The sequence below is a fragment of the Delphinapterus leucas genome, unplaced genomic scaffold (assembly GCF_059928025.1).
Source record: "Delphinapterus leucas isolate spDelLeu-1000000601 "Yukka" unplaced genomic scaffold, BTC_Dleu_Yukka2 spDelLeu_asBTCV2_sq25, whole genome shotgun sequence".
NCBI classification, from domain to species: domain Eukaryota; kingdom Metazoa; phylum Chordata; class Mammalia; order Artiodactyla; family Monodontidae; genus Delphinapterus; species Delphinapterus leucas.
In genome coordinates this window covers 6,806,317-6,817,205 of record NW_028322234.1, presented here as the reverse complement: position 1 = coordinate 6,817,205, position 10,889 = coordinate 6,806,317, and the positions used below count along the sequence as shown (strand labels likewise).

At 51.4% G+C, this 10,889-nt stretch overlaps 1 protein-coding gene across 4 annotated transcripts; it reads right to left on the bottom strand.

Annotated features, from left to right (window-relative positions):
- Positions 1-5,225: 5,225 nt before the first annotated feature.
- MVB12A (multivesicular body subunit 12A) lies at positions 5,226-8,890 on the bottom strand. 4 transcript variants are annotated; one of them, XM_089905266.1, is made up of 9 exons: positions 8,701-8,879; positions 8,473-8,571; positions 8,244-8,340; positions 7,131-7,257; positions 6,655-6,804; positions 6,458-6,564; positions 6,166-6,227; positions 5,795-5,851; positions 5,226-5,609 (listed from the first exon to the last, which is right to left on the bottom strand). In XM_089905266.1, exons 1-9 carry the CDS (start codon positions 8,788-8,790, stop codon positions 5,547-5,549), a joined length of 852 nt encoding a protein of 283 aa, XP_089761392.1. In that variant the 5' UTR covers positions 8,791-8,879; the 3' UTR covers positions 5,226-5,546. The 4 variants fall into 4 exon arrangements, with proteins under 4 accessions (XP_089761392.1, XP_022414488.1, XP_089761390.1 ...); XM_022558780.2 differs by having other exon boundaries at positions 6,655-6,774; positions 8,701-8,858; XM_089905264.1 differs by lacking the exon at positions 5,795-5,851 and having other exon boundaries at positions 8,701-8,886.
- Between the last annotated feature and the right edge of the window lie 1,999 nt (positions 8,891-10,889).

The following is a 10,889-nucleotide window of genomic DNA, read 5'->3' as shown; positions in this document are numbered from 1 at the left end:
CATCATTGTAGCCAACAAGAGAGTCTGCAACAAGATGGAAATCTTGTATTTTAAACCTACTCACAGAAGTGAAGTCCCATCACCCTTACTGTATTCCATTGGTTAGAGGTGAGTCTACACTAGATCCAGCCTGCCCTCAAGTGGAGGATTACACAGGCCTGAACACCAGGATACCAAGACAAAAGCTTCCAAAGGGAACCATCTCACAAACTACTTAATGTCTTGTAAATTCTCTGTGGGCTCTTCCCAATGACAAATAAAAAGGGCAGGTGGATAAGGAAGATGAGAAAGGGGTGTTTTCTATACAGCATGGGTCAGCTTTTTCAGTTCAGATTTCTAAGCTGGCAAGAGTGTACATGATAGCTAAGAAATTCAAACTGGTGAGACAAATGGCCAAAATTAACAAAACTGACAATGCCAAGTGTTGGTGAAGACATGGAGCCACTGGAACTCTTATTTGCTGTGGGTGGGAGGGTAAATTGGTGCAACAGTCTTAGAAGTCTGCTTGGCTGTATCTGCTTAAGCTGAAGATAGGCCTCCCTTACCACTTAGAATTTCCACTCAGGGTATTTACCCAACAAGAATGAGTGTGTATTCATCAATCAGGCTCCCTGACTTCAGACTATACTACAAAGCCACAGTAATCAAGACAGTATGGTACTGGCACAAAAACAGAAATATAGATCAATGGAACAGGACAGAAAGCCCAGAGATAAACCCACGCACATATGGTCACCTTATCTTTGATAAAGGAGGCAGGAATGTACAGTGGAGAAAGGACAGTCTCTTCAATAAGTGGTGCTGGGAAAACTGGACAGGTACATGTAAAAGTATGAGATTAGAACACTCCCTAACACCATACACAAAAATAAGCTCAAAATGGATTAAAGACCTAAATGTAAGGCCAGACACTATCAAACTCTTAGAGGAAAACATAGGCAGGACACTCTATGACATAAATCACAGCAAGATCCTTTCTGACCCACCTCCTAGAGAAATGGAAATAAAAACAAAAATAAACAAATGGGACCTAATGAAACTTCAAAGCTTTTGCACAGCAAAGGAAACCATAAACGAGACCAAAAGACAACCCTCAGAATGGGAGAAAATATTTGCAAATGAAGCAACTGACAAAGGATTAATCTCCAAAATTTACAAGCAGCTCATGCAGCTCAATAACAAAAAAACAAACAACCCAATCCAAAAATGGGCAGAAGACCTAAATAGACATTTCTCCAAAGAAGATATACAGAATGCCAACAAACACATGAAAGAATGCTCAACATCACAAATCATTAGAGAAATGCAAATCAAAACTACAATGAGGTATCATCTCACACAGGTCAGAATGGCCACCATCAAAAAATCTACAAACAATAAATGCTGGAGAGGGTGTGGAGAAAAGGGAACCCTCTTGCACTGTTGGTGGGAATGTAAATTGGTACAGCTATTATGGAGAACAGTATGGAGGTTCCTTATAAAACTAAAAATAGAACTACCATACGACACAGCAATCCCACTACTGGGCATACACCTTGAGAAAACCATAATTCAAAAAGAGTCATGTACCACAATGTTCATTGCAGCTCTATTTACAATAGCCAGGAGATGGAAGCAACCTAAGTGTCCATCAACAGATGAATGGATAAAGATGTGGCACATATATATATAATGGAATATTACTCAGCCATAAAAAGAAACAAAATTGAGTTATTTGTAGTGAGGTGGATGGACCTAGAGTCTGTCAAACAGAGTGAAGTTAAGTCAGAAAGAGAAAGACAAATACCATATGCTAACACATATATATGGAATCTAAAAAAAAAAATGATCATGAAGAACCTAGGGGCAAGATGGGAATAAATACGCAGACCTACTAGAGAATGGACTTGAGGATACGGGGAAAGGGAAGGGTAAGCTGGGGCAAAGTGAGAGACTGGCATGGACATATATATACTACCAAACGTAAAATAGATAGCTAGTGGGAAGCAGCCACATAGCACAGGGAGATCAGCTCGGTGCTTTGTGACCACCTAGAGGGGTGGGATAGGGAGGGTGGGAGGGAGGGAGACGCAAGAGGGAAGAGATTTGGGGACATATGTACATGTATAACTGATTCACTTTGTTATAAAGCAGAAACTAACACACCATTGTAAAGCAATTATACTCCAATAAAGATGTTAAAAATATATATATATACGACTAGTAAGAATCAAAAAAAATGAGTGTGTATTCATCAAAAGACATGTACAAGAGTACTCAGAGCAATTTCTTTCAATGGCCAAGAACTAGGGACAATCCAAATGTCCATCAACAGATGAACAGACTGTGGTACATCCATACAATGGAATACTACTCAGCAATTAACAAGAGGGAATTACTGATTCAGGCAACACAGATGAGTGTCTCAGACCTAATAGTGAATATAATTAGCCAGGCTCAGAAGAGAAGAGGACTCGTTTGGGCATTGTGCTTAGATCAAGTTCAAGGACAGGCAGAATGGAATTCCCTGGTGGTTCAGTGGTTAGGACTCAGCGCTTTCACTGCCAGTGGCCCAAGTTCAATCTCTGGTCGGGGAACTAAGATCCCGCAAGTCAAGCAGCATGGCAAAAAACAAAACCAAAACAAACAAAAAAATAGGCAGGATGAATGATGGGGTAGAAGCCAGCAGCTTTGGGGGTTTGGGTGGGAGGGTGTCCAAGGGGACGCTCAAGACTGGCACAGATCATTCCTCTGATTTGGGGGTGGAGAGAGCAGTAGGGGCCACATCTGGGCTCTGGAACACTTGAATACAAGAAGTGTGGGGTATGCCACTAGTAGAAGCCACTAGGACTTGCATCTTCCATTCACTCTGCATGGACTTTGGGCTGCAGAAGCCTTCCAGCTGAGAAGAACTTTGAGAGCCAGGAAGAGTTTTTGCAACAGTCAGCAGAGGCAGCGGAGAGACACAGCCCCACAAGAGTTCTCCCTCAGAACTACCAAATGAGGTGAGGACCATTGAGATTCCCATTGTAAAGATGGACAAACTGAGGTATAGAGAGGTTAAGCCACTGCTCAGGGTCACCAGCTAGTGAGCATTGGAGCTGGGACCACATCTCCCCAGAAATGTCCCTCTCAGTCCCCAGGCCCCTGTGATGCCCGGGTCTCAGCGCCTCAGAGCTGGCTAAAGGGAGAAGGATGTCTTCCTCTTCTTCTCCCTTCCCTGTAGCCCAAGAGGATGTCAGCTTAGTTGGAGCTGTGAGGATTGATGTGGCCCAAGTCAGGAGTTGGGGGCTAAGGGGAGAGGCTCTATCGGGACTTTCCGGGCCCTTTGTGAGGCTGTTCCCAGGCCCTGTTGCACTCAAGAGGATTGGGATTTTGCAGAGTGAGTGACCTGGCAATGATGGTTGATCCAGTCGGACCCAAAGCCAGTATGGGTCGTCCGGGGGCCCCTGGTCACACACAGATGCCCTGGAAAGTGATCTGGGGCTGGTTTCGGGGTGGCCAAGATCACAACCAGAGAGAACAAACAGGCTTTGCTTCCCAGCTGGATCGGATTCCATGGCCGGCGCCAGAGCAACCTGGGTGGGACCCGACAGGTGCTGGCTACGCCCAGAGTGGAGAGATCCGGGGAGATATCTTAGCATCAGAGGCCTAGTTTTTCCAAGGCAGCTGAAGTGGGGGGTGGGGAGGGGGTACCATCTCCCCCTCCCCTCCAGGATAGTTCACTGTCTCCACCCTCAGACTCCCAGGGCAGAGGACTCTTTTCCCTCAGATCCCTGTGCAGAGCAGTATCTCCCCCTTCAGGTTCCCAGGCCAGTGTCGTTAGACACAAGTGCCCGGGTGGCTGGCACATCCCCTTGGGACCCCGTGTGACCCCTTCTGGCCAATGAGCTGTGAGCAGAACTTTGACAAGGCACTTCCAGGCCAGAGCACTTAAGTGACAGCTTGAGATCCTTGCAACTACGACGAGCAGCCTGTTGCCGCCCTGCCATGGGCACGTGATGTGGGTGAGAAATAAGCCTTAAGCCTTCCTACGCTGCAGAGATCTGGGGAATGTTCCTGACCTGGGCCACCCTGACGCTATGGGTACCTGGGGAAGAGAGAGCAGAAAAGGAAGCACATGCGTGGGAGAGACAGTGTGAGCCCTGGGGTGGTTCATTTCACAAATAGTTTGTGGAGTCCGTATTCGCCGATTCTCCTACTGGCTCAAATCTGTGACCCCCAGATCGATACTCACAGTGCTTTTGTGGCTATTGGTGGACACGCACAGTGCCGGAAAAAATTTGAGTCCTCAGAGGTGCATGTTCCCAGCTGTGGTAGGACAAGGCGATGTCCTGCCTTCCTGTTCCAGCTCTGACTGTAAACAGGCATCCTTCTTGAGGTCTAGCCAGTGACCCATTTTGCATTTTTGTGCTTCTTCATTGGTGAGTTTTGCTGTTTGCAAAGGCCCCCAAGTGTAGTGCTGAAGAGCTATCTAGTGTCCCCAGGTGCAAGAAGGCTGGGATGTGCCTCCGGGAGCAAATACTCTCCGATGAGCTTTGTTCAGACGTGAGTTCTAGGGCTGGTGGCCGTGAGTTCACCGTTAACAAATCGGCAGCATGTATATTAAACAAGGTGTCTTGAAATGCACAGAAAACAAGGTTATGTATTGATTACTTGACCAAAATGTGACTAGTGGCTTACAAAAACCTACCTGTATCTCCCCGAGGAATACAGTATTTCCTAATTCAGTTTTCATGCGACTTTACAGGAGGTAACTACCGCAATTCATGAGTATCCACCGTTTGTGTCTACCACACAGCGGAGGAAAAGGGACGCACAGAACAGAACAGCTTGGTGGTTAAGAGAGCAGGCTCTGGGTTGGAATCCCAGCTGTGAATTTAGCCGCCTCCTGCTTCGGTTTTCCTATCTGTGAAATGGCCACGCAACCAGGGCTTCCCACTGAGCTGGGGGAGGACTAAATGAGATACTGTACATCAGGTGTTGGTGAGATGGTCCTCGAAGTATAAACGGTAGCTGTTACTAGTATTACTGTTACGCGCAATGATGGAGGGGCGGGACCCGGTCTCCTCTGTGATTCGGAATCCCGGCTCAGGCACTCGCTGAGCCTCAGTTTCTCCCTCTGTAGAATGGGAGTGGCGGCAGCGCCCCCTCCCCTCCAGGATTTCACCCGCTTGCTGGGTGTGCGTCCGTCCCTGGCTCCTGCGAGCCACAGAGACCCACAGTCAGAATGGAGACTACAGACGGCCCGGACAGCATGGTGTTTTATTTCCTGGAGGGAGGACGCCCGCGTGGCCTCCAGGCACCAGCGAGTTTTGACACAAATGACTTGAAGGCACTGGTTTCCGTCCAGCCCCTACCCCTTGCCTTGCCCATCAGGGCCCGGGGGGCAGGAGACCCATCACCAAGCAGACCGCTCCCGGGCCCTCCTCCAGGGCTGCTGCTCCGCTGGGTGGCTGAGGGTCCATAATGCCTTGCGCTGCCAAGGCTCCCAAGATTCAATGCGGTGGGCAGCTGCCGGTCCGGGGCTGTCAGGCAGGGGACTCTTCCCTGGGGCCGGTGAGGGGCTAAGAGACGCTAGGGGGCAGGCGGGCAGCTGCCGTCTTCTCCACCACGAAGCCGTAGTTGTACTGGGGGGTGGGGAGTGGGGTGAGCGGAGAGCACAGAGCGAAGGAGGAGCCACTGGGGTGCCAGAGAAATGGTGGGGCATGGGGATCTGGAGCCCTCGAGGTGGGTTATAGCTGGGAGAGAAGAGGGACCCAGGGGAGGCTGGGGGGGCTGCACCCCCCAACCCCACCCCCTCCCCTGCACCCACCTCCTCCTCAATGTCCGCCAGTGACTTGATGGTCAGATCAGCAAAGGCAGAGAAGGCCTGGCAGGCAAGGGGCATGTCAATCTCGGGCAGGGACCCCAACGTGGAACCCCCGTTCCCTCGTCTGAAAGGAAGGCCCCCTCAATATTTGCCTGAATGTCCTCTCCCCTTTCCTGCCATCATCTCTCGCCCCCAGCATCCAGCTGCTCCTCCTGACTCCCCTATTCCAGGAGACCCTCCCGCCCCCTTGCCTTGGCCTCCAGCCTCCTCTCACCCAGGAACTCCCCTCTGTGCTGAGGTGCTGGTTACACAGATGATGCTCCCTGATTCCTGTTGCCTAGAAACGCAGTGGGGAGGGGCGGACCCGGACTCACCAGGGGACCACAGCTCTTGCCCTCGAATCGGGGGTGCAGCGTGAAGGGAACCCCATCCATGGCTGAGGAAAGCAGGTGGGGGGAAGGAGCTGAGGCCCAGGAGACTTGAGGCCTGCCCACTCCCCACCCTGAGAAGCCCATCCTGGAGGTCTCGGCTTTTCCCAGTCTTGACAGAATGGGGGAAGCCCAGGCCTGGTCCAACCCTGCCCTTGCACCTTCCTGGCTGTACAATCTCGGGCCAGTCTAGCCCCACCCCCACCCCAGTGCCTCAATTTCCCTGCTCTGTGCTCACCTGAGATGCCGTAGAGGTTGGAGGCCTCGTAGATGGAGTCGCTCCTCCGAAGTGTAGACGCCCGAGAGCCCAGCCTCGAGAGCGTCCGCTCTGGGAAGCCACCCTTGCTGGTGGAGGCAGGATGACCCAAGTCAGAGGCCTGATAGCCACCGCCCCCCACCCCATGGTCGCTCCCATCCCTGAGCCCGAGGACTCACCTGGGCTGGCCAGGTGGGTCCAGGGAGAGGTCTCTCATGTCTCGGCTGAGAGCTCGGGGCTTGGGCACTGGCCGCGGGGCCTTGGCCTTCTTGCACCAGATGGCGAAGCCCCCCATGTCCCTAGAGGAGGAGGAAAAGAGAGAAGGGGCTCTGGCCCAGTGTGCAGCCAGGGCTGAGAAGAGCTGCCAGGGGAAGGCAGGCCTCCGGTGACCTCACATCTCAGCCCACACGCGCGGCAACATACTAACTAGTATGATGGGTGCAGTCACCATACCGGGTGCTTCAGACACACCAACTCATTTGGTTCTCACCATCACCCTACGAGATTGGTACAACTGTCCCCACCTTAACATGTGGAAACTGAGGCACAGAGAGGTGGCAGAAGGGACGGAAGGACTCATGGGGGTCCCTGAGGGTCAGACGGGTAGGTATGGGGGTTGGGAGGCCAAGGAAGGAGGGCTGGGGGGTGGCCCTACCCTATTCGCAGGTATCCAGGCACCGTCTTGGTTTTCCCACTCAGCCGGACGTCAAAGACAGCTGTGTCCGCGACCCCCAAGGGCACCAGCTTCACACACATGCGTTTCTTCTTGGACACGGAGGCCTCTGGGAGTGAGGGACAGGGGAATGAGAAGCAGGAAAGGGGTCCAAAGATGGCTCCAGGAGAATGCTCGCCAAGGTGCTGTTTAAGGCAGCCATCTGGATGGAGCTGGGGCAGCGGTTACATCATGAATGGTAAAGCCATAGGAGGGGAATCCATGAAGCTTTTAGGAGCCATTGGGGCAGGCTCATCTTTGGTGACATGGAGGAGCATTCATGGGGTGGCCATGGGCACCACAGTGAGGGTGGGTAGCTGTGGGATCAGACAGAACTGGGTACCCATCCTGGCCCTCCAAACACACTTTCCCTCAGCCCTCTAATCCCGAGGTCAGCAAACTACAACCTATGAGCCAAATCCGTTTTTGTCTGGCTCATGAGCAAAGCATGGCTTTTACATTTTTAAAGGGGTATATATTATATATATGCAACAGAAACCATCTGGGCTGGAAAGCCTAACATATTTACCACCTGGCCCTTTACAGGAAAAGTTTGCCAAGTCCAGTACCAGTAGATATATGCTGAGAGCCAAATATAAATGACAAGACATGGAGAGGGCATGAGAGGCAGGGAGAGCCTGATGGTTAGAAAGCAGAGCAGTCGGGGCTGGGAGGGCAGCTCCAGGGTAACCGGAGCCCGTGTGCAAAAGCGTGGAAGTGGAAAATAGAACTGCGCGTGGATCGGCTTAGCTACAGTGTAAGAAGAAGGCGTAGTAGTAACAGTAATAAAACAGGTCACATTGACTGAACACTTACTCTAGAACAGAGACTGTACCAATGGCACGTTTTTACGCAGGGTGGGGTACATCGTCCCGCCCTAGATCAGGGCTCTGAGTCCTCAGCCAACACTGTCATTACCCAGTGCATCAAGGGGGCGGCCAAAATTCAAAAATCGCATGCCTGTGGTCCCTCCATTCCTTTCCTGGACCCTCCCCGCAGAGACGCGAACGTGCCCCTGACCCCCTACCCCACTCCCGCCTTCGACAGGGGACTCACTGGAGTCCAGGGGGTCGCAGACCGGGGAGAATCCCGGCGGGAGGGGGCTCTTGTCCACCAGGACCTGGATATCGACCACCACGTTCTCCTGTGGATTCTGGCGGGGGGAGGGGAGGGGATACATCGAGAATCACTCAGCAGCAGGGACCGTGTGCCTAGCATAGAGCCCAGCGAATGGACAAAGGGGAGTGGGAGGACCCCGGGGACTCCGAAGGTGAGGGCCCCTTACCTCTAGGCTGCCCAAAGGATTGAGACACAGGAAGTAGCCGGATTTCTGCCCGAAAGTCTTGCCGAAGCTGGCGGGCGCCCCCTCCACAGTGCAGGAGATCTACAGCGCGGATGCGGGTCAGCGCCAGGCTCTTACCCGGCCGCAGCCGACTCTGCCCCCATTCAACCCCCGGCCCCTGGTGTCGCCGCCTCTCTCCCTATTCGTCCCTGGTCCCCTGATATTGCTCACCGCACTGAACCCCCGCGGCGGGGGCCCCGAGGCCGACGACCAGGCCAAACCAGCCAACGGGGCCGCGTCGGCCCCGGACCCCGGATCCATCCTCCAAGCCAAGCACCGAAGGCGGGGGACGGCCTCTGACCTCCTAGCCGCAGCTGGACTACGGAGTTCGGGCAAGTCTGAACTACAACTCCCAGACGGCCTTGCAAGACCGGGGGCCCGGAAGCGGCGTATGAGCGTGCCGGGGAAGCCGCCGGCCAATCGCGTAGGGACAAGCAGCCACACCCTTCATGCCCACCCTCCGCCCCCCCCCCCCAACCCCCCAACCGCACGGTGGGCCTTTGAGCGACGTTTGCGGAAAACTGTCTCGCTTTCTTCTCACGCCCAGCAACTTCTGCCGGAAATGTCTCGCTAGCTGCAAACCCAAACTACATTCCCCAGAATTCCTTGCGGTATCAGCCTCTACTCCAGAGATACGGTCAGTGTTTCACGGAAATTTGGGGGAGAAATACGAAAAACTCGCAGTTCTAGCTCCAGGAGGTCATCCGAAAGGACACTTTCATGTGTTATGCTGCGATTAGTTTAACGAAAAATACGGGCCAACTTGAGCCATGAAATCTTCGTGTAACTTGAATTATTCACAGATACAATTAGTTTTTTTTAAATGTTATAAAAGTATTTAGCATGGCTACATGCTTTTACACGCCTCAGGGGGAAATATGGAAAACTAGGGAAGAGAATATTATCTACTCCTGTATATTTTCCAATTTTTTACAATATCCTGGGTTAGCCCACTGCCTGTTTTTTGTACCACCTGTGAGAAAAAAAAAATAATGGTTTTTATATTTGTGATGAAATAAAATTGTTTTTAAGGCAGGACAAAAAAACTTTTAACATAAAATTCTCTCTGCCGTTTGGGCCACTACCTGCTCCCCTTTAGCGTGCATTGTGCGTCTGCATTATACGTTAACTAGGAGCTTCTGGCGCCAGGAAGGTAGCTCCTTAGGAAATAACATTTCTTTCTCCATCCTGTAAAGGGTCATGATAACCCACTACTCACCTTGTATGTGCAGATCTGGACTACGTAAACTGTCAAAACCTTGACTCAAAAACTATACAACTGTGCTTTGACCTCTAACCGGTGGAACAGTCCTCAGAACTTCCTGAAAGACTTTCTTTCACGTTACAATCTCAAGACTATGGGGTCCTCTTGAAGTACCCCATTATTCCCACTGCTTAGGAGGAATGTTGGTTCCCAACCCCAGGAGTTCCCCAGGTGAAATTTGAAACTGACCCCCATACACAGAAGGCAAGGAGAAACCAAAGAAAGAGGCAGACCACTCAGGATTTGTAGGTGGAAGGTTTAACAAACGAGGGAACTTATCTACGAGGCTTGTCTCAGGCAGCCACAAGATGAATAGATCTCCACACTGAGATAGGAAAGGGGCAGGGCACAACCTTTAAAAGAATGACATAGCCATTGAGGACACGACATAAACTGGTTATGATCTCGGAGAGACGGCAGTGAGTGGTCCTGAAGAGAGATCTCAGTTCCCTGCCCAGGAATTGAACCTGGGTAGCCTGAATGAAAACCAGGAATCCTAGCCACTATACCACCAGGGGCTAGAGGCTAGAAGCAAAGGGGCCCTGGCTGTTTCCCCCATTTGAAAGCAGGAATGTTTCAAGGAGGCAAAAATTGTAAAAACAGGTACAAAGTTTATTATTAGAGACACAGCACCGTGGTGTATGGGAGGGCACACAGAGAAGAAGTTTATTTATTTAAATCAGGCAGAAATACAGAATACACAGAAAGCTAGGCAGAAATACACACCTAGAGAGAAAGGGTATGGGCCACCTCTCTAATGAGGAAGAGTGCAGTAAAGAGCTGATACAAATCCCTTATATAGGACAGTCCTTCCGGGTCTTTGTTTATCTTTGGCCAATTATCTCATTTCTTTTCCCACATCTGACCTGTTCTAGGTCACTCCCCAACATGCGTGCACAACTTTTTGCTAAGATGGATCCCACCGCAAAGGCCTGTGGGTGCATGTCCACACTTATGGGGTGGTGCCCCCTCCCTTTTTGACCCCCAAGGAGCCTTCCTGAGCATGTGCAGACAGGGAAGTTTTCCTTAACCTCAGGAGTTGTCATCTTATCTCTTTACTTCAGCAGAGCTCAGCTTCTGCCATCAGCTTTGTCCT

Bases quoted from the DNA above. Each gene is read 5' to 3' on its own strand.
- MVB12A (XM_089905266.1), bottom strand. From the start codon at position 8,790: ATGGATCCGGGGTCCGGGGCCGACGCGGCCCCGTTGGCTGGTTTGGCC. The intron at 6,565-6,654 runs GTGAGTCCTCGG...TGCCTCCACCAG, and splicing joins GACCCACCTGGCCAGCCCAG to CAAGGGTGGCTTCCCAGAGC. The intron at 5,610-5,794 runs GTGGGTGCAGGG...CCCACCCCCCAG, and splicing joins TGGCGGACATTGAGGAGGAG to TACAACTACGGCTTCGTGGT.